This window comes from Capsicum annuum, chromosome 11, assembly GCF_002878395.1.
Source record: "Capsicum annuum cultivar UCD-10X-F1 chromosome 11, UCD10Xv1.1, whole genome shotgun sequence".
Taxonomy (NCBI): domain Eukaryota; kingdom Viridiplantae; phylum Streptophyta; class Magnoliopsida; order Solanales; family Solanaceae; genus Capsicum; species Capsicum annuum.
Genome location: NC_061121.1, coordinates 229,919,368 through 229,934,492, shown reverse-complemented (window position 1 = coordinate 229,934,492; position 15,125 = coordinate 229,919,368). Strand labels below are relative to the sequence as shown.

The 15,125-nt window shown below is 31.9% G+C and overlaps 1 protein-coding gene across 1 annotated transcript; it reads right to left on the bottom strand.

Moving 5' to 3' along the window:
* Positions 1-7,960: 7,960 nt before the first annotated feature.
* LOC107848562 (lysine histidine transporter-like 2) lies at positions 7,961-9,613 on the bottom strand. The gene has a single exon (XM_016693353.2). It carries the CDS (start codon positions 9,464-9,466, stop codon positions 8,138-8,140), a length of 1,329 nt encoding a protein of 442 aa, XP_016548839.1. The 5' UTR covers positions 9,467-9,613; the 3' UTR covers positions 7,961-8,137.
* Positions 9,614-15,125: the final 5,512 nt, after the last annotated feature.

Sequence of the window (15,125 nt, the reverse complement as noted above, 5' to 3'; positions counted from 1 at the left end):
TTTTTTTTTAATTTTCTTAGCAAGAAAGCCCAAGATTGGTATTGTAAGCACAACACCAAAGATGGCTTTGATACCAAATGATACAAGAAAACAAAGGAACCCACGGAATTTGCTTAAAATAGTCCAAACACACTCCAAAAACAGTCCACTAATTCAAAGAATCGAGGACCCTTTTGAAGACCACTCTCGGATTCAAGAATGAAATACAAGAAGAACAATATAACTAGGTGTTTGATACCTTTTGCAGCCAACAACAAACTAAGTTAACAACACAAGATGAAACAACAATGAGAATAACAACAACAAAAAAAAAAATGGCTTCACAATACAAGATACAAAATGGATATAAGATTACAAAAGAAAAAGGATTGATAGATAGACCACATGAAGGTATAATGTTAAGAACCCAAGAATAGTAACTCTTGGACCCTTAACACTACACACAACGATAAACCTATCTCTTATAAAGACACAAGATCGGAATCCACATACCAAGCATCAATGTTTCCAAGAAAATACAAACACAAGTGATTCTACACTAGTCTAAGCCCTAATTTCGGTTTTGGGTGCCTCAAGGAAAGAGGACTTGTGTTTCTTTTTCTTGTAAGACTTAAAACTTCATTCATAAACTAAGTAAATAAAACCCTACATGTTCCTTATATATTACAAAACAAATAGAAGTTAAAATAACCAAAAAGGCCCTTCAAGAATGGGTTGCCCCTCTAGTGTATGGAGTGGGCTATTTTGGTGTGTATTTGGTCCTTTAATTACATTTCTCTTGCACATACACTTGGTTTCTTTCAATGCACACCCATATAAGTCTATTTTCGTGATTATTCTCATATCAGGCTGGCGTTAATTTTAGTGAATCTAAAGATTTGACTGATTCACCAACTTCAACAAAGGTCAACGCCTTGATGGCTGACACAACTGATATGGATGAGAAGTTTGCAATAATGGAACAAACCATCGAAGTTTTGAAGAAATCTGTCGAGGATTAAGATCTTTAAATCGCTCAACTGATGAATAAGTTGGAGGCCTTCGCCCCTGGAGAATCGAGCCACGATCCTACTTATCCACCTGGCTTTACTCTACAAAATAAGGATGTCGATGAGTCACCTAGAAGGACTAAATCTCAAAAAGAGAAGCAGTCTACTTCGGTTGCTACTCTAATAGTTCAACAACTGGAAGATATGATTGCAAATACCATCAAGGCACAATATGACGGTGCATCACAAAGTTTTGTAGGATACTCAAAGCCGTATTCTAAGCAAATCGAGGGCTTACCGATGCCAATTAGATATCAACCACCAAAGTTTCAGCAATTTGATGGAAAGGGAAATCCAAGGCAACACATCGCTCATTTCGTTAAGACTTGTAGCAGTGCTGGTACACATGCTGATCTTCTTGTCAAGCAGTTTGTTCACTCTTTGAAAGACAACGCTTTTGATTGGTACACAGACTTGGAGTCTGAATCAATTGATTGTTGGGAGCAACTAGAAAGTCATATCCTAAATCATTTCTACAGCACCCGTCGTACGATCAGAATGATGGAGTTGACAAACACAAGACAAAGTAAAGATGAGCCTGTAGTGGACTATATAAATCGTTGGCGAACATTGAGCTTTGATTGCAAGGATCAACTTTCTGAAACTTCCGCGGTTGAAGTTTACATTCAAGGGATGCATTGGGGACTTGTGTATATCCTCCAAGGAATTAAGTCTCGAAATTTTAAATAATTAGCTACGCACGCTCATGACATGGAGTTAAGCATTGCAACTCATAGAATGGCGTCACCTATTTTTGATCCTAGAAAAAAAGTCACAAAATTCAACGACTCGTCAGATGACCAATTAGGGGAATCTATGGTGATGATTGTGAGTTCTAAGAAGGCCTCCACAATACAAAAAATGAAAGAGAAAGCTCCAAAGCAACAAATACAAGAAGTGAAAAATCAACCAACTTTGAAAGAGTTACAAGCAAGGGTATATCTTTTTTCCGACTCTGATGTTCCTGAAATTCTAGACGAGTTTCTAGCCAAAGAAGTCATTGAACTCCCTAAGTCAAAGCGACCCGAACAATCAAACAAAGTCGACGATCCTAAATACTGCAAATTTCACCGCATTATTGGTCATCACTCCATAAAATGCTTCATCCTGAAGGAAAAGATCATGACATTAATGCAAGAGGAAAAGATCATCATCGATGATGGCGATACAGTTGATGCAAACCATGTTAGCACCAAACTGGACCATAAAAAAGATTCAATTTCAAAAGTTCTACAACCCATGAGCTCTGTGGCACCATCAAAAGGTGAGGGAATCATCATGCTACAATTTGGAAACTTTGACCCGATTGGGGTTCCAACCTTGAAGAAAACAACAAAAAAATGCATGCAAAATGACTTCTCCACTAGCAAGAAAGGTGGTACTTGGACATTGATCGCTTGCAAAAGAAAAAAATGACAAAGGGCTTCTAAACTCCAGCTTTCAAAAGAAGACCCAAGATCAAATGCATATCTGCTTCAACTGATGGGGGCAGTAAATATCATATTGAAGTATAATAATACTTCACTACAAAGGGTTAGGAGAAAAGTTACATTACAAGAATTCTTCCCCAAGATGCTCCTTAAGGCACGAGCATAAACTGCATGACGCTCCTTAAGGCACGAGCATAAACTGCATGATGCTCCTCGATGCACCAGCCTAAACTACAAATTAAAATGCTCCTTGGTGCACGAGCCTAAATTGCAAGTCAAAAGGCTCCTCGATGCACGAGCCTAAAATGCAAGTCAAGATGCTCCTCGTTGCACGAGCCTAAACTGCAAGTCAAAATGCTCCTCGATGCACGAGCCTAAACTGCAAGTCAAAATGCTCCTTGATGTACGAGCCTAAACTGCAAGTCAAAACGCTCTTTAAGGCACGAGCATAAACTGCATGATGCTCCTAGATGCACGACCCTAAATTGCAAGTTAAAATGGTCTTCGACGCCCGAGACTAAAATGCAAGTCAAGATGCTCATCGATGCATGAGCCTAAACTGCAAGTCAAACTACTTCTCAATGCATGAGCCTAAACTGCAAGTCAAACTACTTCTCAATGCACGAGCCTAAACTGCAAATCAAATTACTCATTGATGCACGATCTTAAATTTCAAGTCAAATCACTCCTGAACCGCATGAGTCTAAACTGTGAACAATCTCTACAAAAAAATAGTAAAAGAACAAAATAAGGATAAGTATAAAGCTTGAATGCATATTTGGAGTCCTTTGAAGATGTCATCTTTAAAGCAAAAGGATTCTTCATTATCTCCAAGCAATGAAGTCTTCTCGACAAGTAAATTAACTTGTGGTACTTTGAATATTGCTCTAGTCCAGCCTTTACCAAATTACAGAAGTGATGCTTCCCAAAGCTTGAAGTAGAAAAAGAAATTCATGAAGTATCCAAATCTGACGAGAAGTAGAGTATCACAAGATTTAAGCTGCAACTTCGAAAAAGAACCTAAAAAAATACAGAAGTTCAATGATGGTGGTTTTTACGTGAAATGTAGCTCTACAAATCTACTTTACAATGCAAAAAAGGCACCTGATTTCAATACTTCCACGTCGAGATATGAAATTTCTAGTGACGCTGCGCAAAGCTGAAATAACTAGCGAACCAAGATTAGAAGGCTATTTTGGGAATCGATATCTGGGATGATTCGGATGCAATCTGATTGTGGTTTCCACGTAAGATATATCTCTGAGAATATACTTTCCAATGCAAAAAATGGCACCTGATTATGATATTTTCACGCCGAGATATGAAATTTCTCGTAACGTTGTGCAAAGCTGAAAAAACTAGCTAACTAAGATTAGTAGGCCATATTTGGAGCGATATCTGGGACGATTCGGATGAAATCTGATTGTAGTTTACATGTGATACGTAGATCTACAAGTCTAGTTTCCAACTCAAAAAATGGAGCCTGATTTCGATATTCCTAAGTCAAGATATAAGAGTTTTCGTGAGACTGCACAAAACAAGAAAAAAGTGACGAAACAGAACTATAAGTCTGATTTTGAGACGATACCTGGGCAGATCTAGTGATAAGATGAGAATGGTTTTCGCGTAGAACGTATCCTTGCGAGTCTACTTTCCAACACTACAAGTGGTTCGTGATTCAGACACCTCCACGATGGATTATGAAGCTTTTTTCATAGACGCGCCAAAGTCCTGAAAGCTCAATTGTGAAAAAAAAAAAAGAGCAAAAAGAGGAGAAGAACGGGAGTTGAATTTCTGCTCAGGCTGAATTACAATGATTTAAGGGGGGTGTTGATGTCCTTTTATAGACTCTGAAAGGCCCCAATTTGATTTCAAAAAGGATTCTGCTGAACAAAGTTGTCTTCAACAAGAATTGGGACGTTTAAGTGTCCAAAATAAGTCAAATCCCTAATCCTTTATGAAATGGGATAACATCGTTAATCAATCCTATTAAAATTCGATATAGGAATAATAGCCGAATCCTACATAATTTGGATATATTTAGTCTTAAACAGAATTTACACTAGATTCACGTTATTCTACCCGGATAATCATAACTTTGAGGAGTCGGATGTTGACAAAATGCTCAAGTCTTAAAAAAAAAAAAACAGGGCTCCACAAATACTTCAAATCTCGTCTCTAACAGGTCCGACAAACCAAACACCTTGACGAGCCTTGAAGTAGGGGGCATCTGTAGACACGTAAAATTTATTGGGTCAAATTCATATAAAATTTGGATTTGATTCATATTTTATTGGGCCTAAAATTAGTTTGGGCTATAAAAAATGATACGTCTATTTTATTCTTCATCAAGGACTTCAAAGTCCATTACACTTGAAAGTCCAAACTCATCAAGTGACGTGGCATCCCAGTCGGGCTTCAATACGGATATCAAATACCGAATGAAAAATAAAAAAAAATGATTTAACTAGTACCTTCACTTGTCCCAGAGCAACCAAAGATAGAGTGATCTTCTGTCCATAAATTAAATGAATGAACAGATTTTCTTTAATTGCTGCTTCTTAGGACGTTTGAAATTTCCAAGTAAGTTTGGTTTACATCATTATTGCTATTTAAAAAATCAAGTTCACCTCATCTTTGAACAGCAAACTTACATCAAAATAAGGGAGGTACCTAATATTAAAATCATAAGACATGATAATGCTACCAAGTCAAACATGTTATTCCACATTTATAAAAGATTTAAAATGAATAATCAATTAACAATTATATAAATATATATGGAAAAAGAATATTATACCAACTGCAATTAATCTAAAAGTTCTAATGTCATAATAATTTATCACTATATATATAAAAAAGTTATACTCAGTAAAAGCTAATTAATTTATGCCATAACATGATGGAGAAGATGAATTGTGTAAGTGATTTCTGCCACAACTTATCTTGTCGTGATAATCGCTAGAATCTCAATTTATTGTGAGTATTATTTTAGAATAATTTTTTCTTAATTTATCAAGTCAACTAAATATACAGGCTATGTTCCATATTCATTTTATTTTCTACATGTTTGGTGAAAATTTTATGAGCCAGTATACATGCACTTTATATTTTATAAAAAAATATAATATGTACTCTTTGAAAATTTAAGTTAGTGATCTTTTGATATGTCATACATTTTTAAAGACTAATAAAAATTTATCTTGAACAAAATGTGCATTGAGAATTTTAGTAATAACATAAAAATTTATAAGTTATACATTAAATATGAAGAAACTAATATTGATACTAGATAGTTGATTTTCTTGCATTACAAATATTTTTGCTTTAGATTTTAGTGAGCTAATAATATGATTTTAAAAATTAATAATTATATCGAAGCTAATGCTGATACTAGGATTATTATTTCAAAAGCTATTTATCGAAGATCAAAATTTGGATGAGTATCTCGTGGCTAATGCACAATGGGCAATGCTCAAATTCAATAAATCAAATACTTATGAATATTGATTTTTTCAAATTCCTTATATTTAAATTCTTACTGCAAATATTATTGTACTTCTACGTAGCATATTGTACTAATATGAAAGTAAATGTCATTTATCATTTTTTATTTATAAACATTATGCTAGAGGTCATTTATCATTTTTCATAAACATTATGCTAGAAACTTTTTTTTTTTTAGTTGGTATAAACAGGCAATGAGTTCAATCATGTTTATATTTATATTTGTAACTCCAATTTTAGAACATTGTAGATCTTTTGGTGCAATAATTATTTTGATCTACTTTATACAATATAAAGAATTCAGATGAATAAGATTAATAGCTTATTGTACTGATGAACATGAGGGGGGTTAAGTATTAGTTAATGTTCTAAGATGGGAGGGAATTCAATTTCGATAGTGATTAATATTTATAATTTCATTCAAATCGAGTAAATTGAGAAAGTATGATAGGGTTGATCAAAATTAGAGTTGAAGAGTGAATATTCAAACCTATGAAGGACTAAATCATTTATTCAAAAAAATAATATACAATAAGATTCGTTAATATTTGTTGGTCCATTATCATAAGAGAATAAGTGAACATTGTGAAATCGTGCAAACATGTTAGGACTTTAGATAATGTTATAAGTTATTTGTTGAAAAAATGGAAATAAGAAAATATGAGTGAGGGAAAATTGACTATTATTGAGACTCTGCTCAAAATATTTGTCTTGGCGCAAAAATATTTTAAATTTATAAAAAATATGCTATGACTAAGATCGTGCAAAGAAATAAATAATTTATTTTGAAAGAAAAATCTATTAAGACAAGAAAAAAGAAGGGGGAACTCTTTTCTTCCTTTTGATAAGATGTGCAAATTAAAATATTTAATATAAAAAAATTTAAATTTCAAGTTAAAATTTTACAGAGAAGCCTCATGTGCATACCTCTAAAACATATCTTTCATTAGTTCTTTATTTTTCTAACCAAATTTAGAAGCAAGTCACTTAACTAATAATAATTATGTTAAATATGCATTTTCTTTTATAATTATATAATTTTTTTTACAAAATAAATCAATATAGATCACAATATTATCTAATATTCTCAAATAATTATATTACAATATAATATTATTTGCACGCGGATATTAACTTTCGAAAAAAATATTTAAATTTTATGTAATTAATGATATTAAGCTTAATATTTTAATAGTTATTTTTCATATTGCATAAATTTATTAATTTCAAATATGTGAACGATATTGAATAAATTTTCTTATTATATAAAATTAGTAAGATAATAATTTCTATAATTAATTTCATTTAATATTTACTAATACTAAATTATAGTGAAAACAGAAGTATGTATATGTCACTGATGATATAAAAATATGTTGAATTGTCAACTACGTACAAGATCCTTCACTTGATATTCTTTCTCTTCAAAGTAGAAAATGTTGTTGTTTGACATTTAATTTTATCTTGCAAAATTTTCAACAGTTGCAGCCAGCCATAGTGGAAAAAATTTGAGATCTGGGATTCAATTTTTGTAGTCAATGTAGAAAATTGAGACATGCTATGGTCCCTACAAGAAAGAGCGGAGAGTACCTTTTTTCCTTTTTTAAAAAAATAAATTCAATCTTCAATAAACACCCATACTTGAAAGGCACATGAAAGTTCATATAGAACTAACCCAAACTATTTGTTAAATATATTTTTTAAGTCTATTTTTAATTAAATGGATCAAATGTTTTTTATTTAGGAAGTTGACTAATTTTTTAGACAGATTTATTATCTATTTAACAGATCAATCCGACAGATCTATTATCTGTTCGAGAGATATATAGACAGATCGATTATCAATCCGATAAATCTATATCTGTCCGACAGATATATAGATAGATCTGATATCGATCCGACAAATGAGAAAATAAAAATAAGGCGTTTTGCTAATTGAAAACTTGAAGAAGGCAGATCATTTTGCTAATTAGAAACTTGAAGAGGCTTAATTGCCAATTTTTCTCGTTAAAAATTTGCATCTCTCCATTACAATAAACTAAGATATATCATCATAAGCATCTCTAAATTTAAAAAAAAAAAAAAAATGCAAATGTTTTTTCTTTAAATTCTAAATATAAAAAATTCCAGAAAATGACATTGGCTGGTGCATCATTGGTAGAAGTGATAAGTCTTGGCATCTTTGATGATGCTCCATAATCCACCAATAGGAGATAAAAGAGTCAAAAGTACACCCACTATGATGCATAACCAATTGATAGTCCATGACAAGCCAAATCTTTTGGGCTTTTTGAGAATAAGCCAGATGATACATGGAAGATAGTATGAGGTTGGTGCAAGAGCAAACCCTCCAAAGAATCCCATTAAACCTCCAAAGAATGGAAATGTCAAGGCCACAAACAATGTGAATGCAACAAAAACCATACGCAGAAAGACACGAAGAGGAGTTGATGGTTTAAATTTTAATGACTTCACAGCATATGTCTCTATCATGTCAAATACTGGCATTGCATAAACCTGGTAACTCCCAATGACATGAACCACCACAAAGATGTTAGCAGCTGCAATAAGCCAGGTAGGTCTATGTAGTGTGAGCAAAATATTATCATCCACTCCATTACCAAACGCCCAATATCCAATGAAAGCCACTGGCAAATAACAGAATGCCACTACCAAATAAGCTATCCATACACCTCTCCACATTGCCTTTGTTGAAGGTTTCTCTGGTGTAGAAGGAATTGTAGCTTGAATTTCAAGAACTACATTATGTCCAGCATATGCAAATGCTACATTCCCTAAGGCACTCAAAAACATAAACACATTGTCTGAATTTTTGTCACTCCTTGGATCATAACTAACTACTGCTGCATCATGTTCCTTTAGTGACGTAGTCCACGCCACGATAGAGTAAGTGATGGACAAAATCGCGGCAACAAAGGAGACAGAGGAGAGTGAGTTGAAATTCGGCAGGAGAGACAGGAAAAATTCGATAACGGAGAAGAAGAGGATGAAATATGTGAGCTTTAGTGGTTTGGTATGTGGGAAAACAATATCTTGAAATTTTTTCAATGATTTACCACCAGTGACCATGTAAATAATGCAAGTGCTAACCTCTACTACGATTTGTTGTGGCACGACAATCCATAGGCCAAGTTTTTCACCAAACGCGTACTGGCCTAGCTCGTGGTACCTATCAAATCTCTTGCCAGGTATCATTTCATGCATCTCCACCATTTGCCAGATTGTATAAAAAGTTATAATCCAAGATAGTAACATTGCTGTTACACCAGGTCCCCATCCCATCTGAGACATGGCAAAAGGGAGACTAAGAACACCAGCACCAACCATGGCTGTCACATTGTGCATGGTTGAGAACCACCACTTGGCATTCCGATCCGACGTTATCGGTAGCCAATCATCTATCGCTTTCTCCTCCTTTGTCCTCTTTTCTAGATGATCATTAACTCCATTAGAAGCCATGACAAATTAAACTCAATATTCTGCTAGCTAGGTAGCTATATATAATATAATTAAGGATTGAACATGAATTTCGAGTCCACTTCTTTGGGTATTGAGTTGAAAAAATAAGGAGCAAGTATGTATTTATAGGAGAAAATGGTCAATAATGTAACAATCCATATTTAATTTCTTACTAATTATTTTATAGGATAGTGTGAAAAGAATAAGGAGAAAAATATCAATTAAAAGATAGATTACCAAATTTTTAAATAGTTGCAGATAGTACCAGACATATAAAGAAAAAGAGGCTAAATAAAATAAATATGATATGAATTTAAAATTTTAATTTATCAATTTGGGAAAAATTATAAATGTATTATCAAATCAAGTAATATAGTTAAAGAAGACAATTCAATGTGATATCAGCACGTCTCAATAAAATTAGTGACCTAGAGCAAAATTTTAATAGGACATCTATAAATATACACACAAAAATACTACTGTAATAATTTAGAAGACTTATTTATTATTGCATAGTAGTTGTTTCGATGTAGTATTTTTAAAAGACACTTAACCTTTAACTTCACGTATTAATATGATTATTAATAAAAATAAGAATTAATTGTTCTTAATAAGATGTTAGCCATTTATTTGCAATGCATTAACTAGGATGTTGTTGTTAAAACGTTATTTATTAATATAAAGTCTAAGTTATTTAATTCAAAGTTTTAAAATATTTCTTGTAAAAATGAGATAACTTTTTCTCCCTTTTTATTATTATTATTATTATTATTATTATTATTATTATTATTATTATTATTTAGATATTTTTTTAAAATGCATTTCACAATTTTCCATTATTATTTCAAGTGTAGTTTCTATTAAAAATTTTGAGGCCTCAAAATTTTAGGGCCTAAAACTAAGACTTAGTAACCTTTACCTTGAGCCACCGTGTGTGATATTTCAAATTGAATCTCATTAACTATAGAATAGCAAAATTTGGAGTGTCTTAATTATTTTAGTTTTAAATGGTAACATATTAAAATATATATCCTATTAAAATTTTAATTTATTAGTTTAGGAAGAATTATAAATGTATTACCAAATCAAGTAATATAGTTAAAGAGGACAATCAATGTAATATTTTAAATTGAATCCCATTAATTATAGAATAGCAAAATTTTGAGTGTCATAATTATTTTAGTTTTAAATGGTAACATATTAAAATATATACCCTATTTAGTTTTAATCTCCAACTTCAAAACATTTGACTTTTAGGATGTTAACAACATTTAATTAGGTAAGTTGTTATAATACCTTAAAGACCATATCGTGCAGTTAATTTTGACTCTAAATTTGGTCACATTATGCCAGTCAATTTTCAGTCATGTAATTATGGGGTATTTTCAGACATCTAAAAAATCAAACACTTATTTTATACCCAGTGATAGATATACACGCATATATTTTACTCTTTTTCTTGACTAGAAAAGGCATACCTCATATAATAAGAAACCTCAATAAGGGAAATAAAAGAATCAAGATAGAAGATTAGTTATTAGTATCACTATATAATAAACGACACTTCAGTGTATAAGCTAGTTATTTGTTTCTAACAAAATAATAATATTTGGAGTGTCATAAATCATAATTACCCTGTTTTTGAATGGTAACATATTAAAATCTATACCGTATGCCTAGTGGACTTTATGTAACAAATTGGAAGTCTATAATTGTACTATATTAATCTTCCATAAACTTATTTAACTATGCAACAAAATGTGCTACAATTTTTGATTCCTTGATATATTTTTACATGTTGATAGTGATCCTCCAAAAGGCTACATGCAAAATTCATATGTTCATTCAAATTAAATGGATGTGCTTCCTTTTCTTGATATGTATTTACGTGTCTATAGTCATCCTCAAAAAAGGACATTTTGAAAATTTGATGAGTTTTTTTTAAAACTAAATTATCCTAAGAGAAAAGATATTATTTTACTCCTGAACTTGTTCGCATAACTTACTTTAGACCCGAAATAATATGAGCAATTATTTATTACCCACTTAATAACTTTGTAAATTATTTTCAACCCTTAAGGCTAACTTGACATTTAAAAAAAAGTAAAAAAATAAATAAATTAAAATGTGTGATTCTTGTATTTTTTTTTAAAAAAAAAAAATAGCCCACTAACATCATATATATAAATGTGTATATATATATATATATATACACCCTTCACAACCATTTCATCATCTTTGCCCTCATCTTCTCCATTTGCATTTGACAAATTCGCTCAATTTCCTAAATTTACAAGCTTAGAGTTATCTCCTTAAATTTTATATCCATTTCCGTAAAGAAAAAGAAGAAGGAAAAAAACCCGATAAGAAGAAAAAGAAAAAGAAAATGTAAAAAGGAAAAGAAAATCTAGAAATCTTCTCAGTCGACCTGCCTATCATAAGGGGACATCTATATATTTATTTTAATTGTTTAAAATATATATTAGTGAAATAATTTTTTAAAATACTTTTTTATGTGGATCTTGAGTTTGGTGTAGCTTGGTTGGTAATGCTCGAGTTGGGGGGAGGGATGTCCTTTGTTGGTTAATGTACTTTATTTTTGTGGTTGTTGTATCTCTGTTATTTTTATCATATTGTATGCTTGCGACATTTGTCTACGGTCCTTTGTTTTAAGCCGGGGTCTATCGGAAACAACCTCTCTACTTTTTCGGAGGTAGTGGTAAGAACTGCGTATATTTTACCCTCCCCAAACTCCACTATGTGGGGATATACTGGGTTTGTTGTTTTTGTTGTAATTTTTTATGTGGCTCTGGCGTTGCAACAATGAGGCGCTGGCGTGGTAATGACGTGACACAAGTGTAATATACTCTTCATTGTGTGATTGATATTAAATTTTTTGGATGATATTTATTAACTTCAAAAAAAATTTAGAAGGCATAATAATTACACATAAAGTTAAAATGTTAAAGCCCGTTATGATGACAAGCTTAAGGGTGTTTTAATGAATTTTCTCTTACTCTAATTAATTATACTAAATTAACCTCAGGGGAGGACCTAGATTGAAAATATTGGTGCTCCGACACCCGTTAAATTCGATGCAGAATATGTAAATTTATAAGAAAGGTATAAAAATTGGTATGAGATGGAAAGAAAGCATCAGTGAAACCAAAAAGATAGTTGGGTGTTTTGATTTTCCTGCGGAACCTTAAAGCTTTGAATGTCAATATGTGTGTTTAAACTTTCTGAGCACGCACGACTCCTATATTTTGGGCCCGCCACTGATTAACCTGATTAATGATGCTTTGATACTCTAAATTTGATTATTATTACTTTATGTAGTTATAAAATACCAAGGGCAGAGAGTAAAAAACATAAACAAATTTCTCTTAATTTCATAAATTAAACATGTAAATTAAAATAACTATTTTGGTATGAGGATCAAGAAAAATGAAACAGATTGAGTAAATAGTTTATAATGCTAGCTCGATAAGGAAAGCAATTTCATATCGCACAATCGATGTAGGACAATTTAACACCCTCACACACTAGGCATGCCAACATGGTTATGAACCCTTGCACATTAGGCCTACCTCAAAAACTAGCTCGTGGATTGAGAATAGTTAATATCATATAAGAAGATCAAATACCCCTGAACTAATATCTTGGAAATTGGTTAGTACTTCGATATCTGGTGAAAATTGCATGTCTCACAATTCGGATCGTTTGGTAGAGTGTATTAAAAAAATTAATACATGCATTAGTTAGTGCGTGCGTACTACTAATATCTTGTTTGATACATTTTTTAGACGCTCTTGTGTATCGAGGGGTGTATTACCAATACCTCAAAATTCATGGTATTAGTACTGTAATGAATTCTAATGCATGCATTATCATGATCATTAAAAACACAATTCTCCCTCTAAATCTTTTCAACATCCTTTCCACCACATATATGGAGGGTATTTTATAAAAAAATATTTTCTTAAATTTTTTTTATATAATTCATGTATTTTTAATACACCAAACCAAATATTTCATAAGAAAAATGCAAGCATAACTAACGCAAGTATAACTAACACAAACATTACTAATACACTATATTTTGCATTATTCAATACACTCTATCAAACGACCCCTTTAAGTGGAAGACGTTTATTTTGGTTTCAGATATATTTTTCCATGGAAAACAATAATTCAATAAGGTGAGTTTTCAAATTCATATAAATGTGACAATGATAGAGATATTACGCTCGTATGTTTCGTGTTTATTGACTTATATTACTCCCTCCATTTATTATATTCTAGAGAAACATCTAATGATGATCAACTCTCAAGAAACGAAACATGACAACTAATATATAACTGTTCTGTTAGGATTTTTGCTCTGATTTTCTTACTATATTTAAGTTTTACTTTTTCTTATAAGGAAAATAAAAGTTACTATAATTACTTTTACTTTTCCTAAAAGAAAAAATATAAATTTTTTTTATATTTGGCAAACCTCTTTCTTAGAGAAAAGGTTTTGGCAAACCCTTCTCATACCATAACTAATAGCTTCCGCATGACGCCCTCTCGATTTCGAACCCAACAAGTGGTATCAAAGCTTACGGTTCAATGGTCCAATGGTGTGGTGAGACGAGATTAAACAGGTTCAAAGAGGTTTCAAAATCAAGCTGCAACAATTTGGGCGATAATGAAGATTTTTGTCGAACTACATGTGGCGAATAAGTTTCAACCATATTTTCAACACGTCTGCTGCTGCATCTTTAAAAATAAAAATAAAAATAAAATATTACTTTTAAACCAATTTTTAACCATGATATTTTAAACCTTATTTTTAACCATGGCAAGCAGCAGTTATAAAGATTATATCAAAAACAAAGTTCATGCACGTGATATGAAGAGAAGACGGATCAAGTGAAGAAAATCAAGCCAAAAAGGGGAGATTTGTTAGGGTTTTTGCCCTGATTTTCTTGCTATATTTAAGTTTTACTTTTTCTTAGAAGTAAAATAAAATTTACCATAATTACTTTTACTTTTCCTGAAAGAAAAATATAAAACTTTTCCATATTTAACAAACCTCTTTCTTAGAGAAAATGTTTTGGAACTCTATAAATAAATGACCCCCCTTCTCATACCATAACTAATAGCTTCCGCATGACGCCCTCTCGATTTCAAACCCAACACATTCATAGTTAAAATCTTTAATGGGGTCGGAACAACCTAACTTTGATTATTGATGGGACAAAAAGTCAAGTAAATTAAGTCGGAAAAAACTTACTCGTGTCTGATGTATACATCAAACTAATGTAATTTACCATGGTTAAGTGATTAAATAAAGTGAAATACATGTAATCATGGTTGGTTAAGTAACATCAACTCACTCTAAATTCAAACACATGTCGTCATGCATGTATTGACATGATGTATATATCGTGTGTGAGTAATTCCATTTAGATATCTGAAGTAATTAGTTTCCACAAATTACGATGTAACATTAATATAGGACAATGACAACTCAAGCAACGACCCATTGACTTGAAACACCAAGCCTTTGTAGCAATATTCTTCCTCCTACAAGTAGTGGCGGAGTTAGGATATTCACGAAGGAGATTCATAAGTGAGCATACGAACTAATCGAAGGGAATTCAACATCTAA

Excerpts from the sequence above, each read along its gene's own strand:
- LOC107848562 (XM_016693353.2), bottom strand. The coding sequence starts at position 9,466 with ATGGCTTCTAATGGAGTTAATGATCATCTAGAAAAGAGGACAAAGGAG.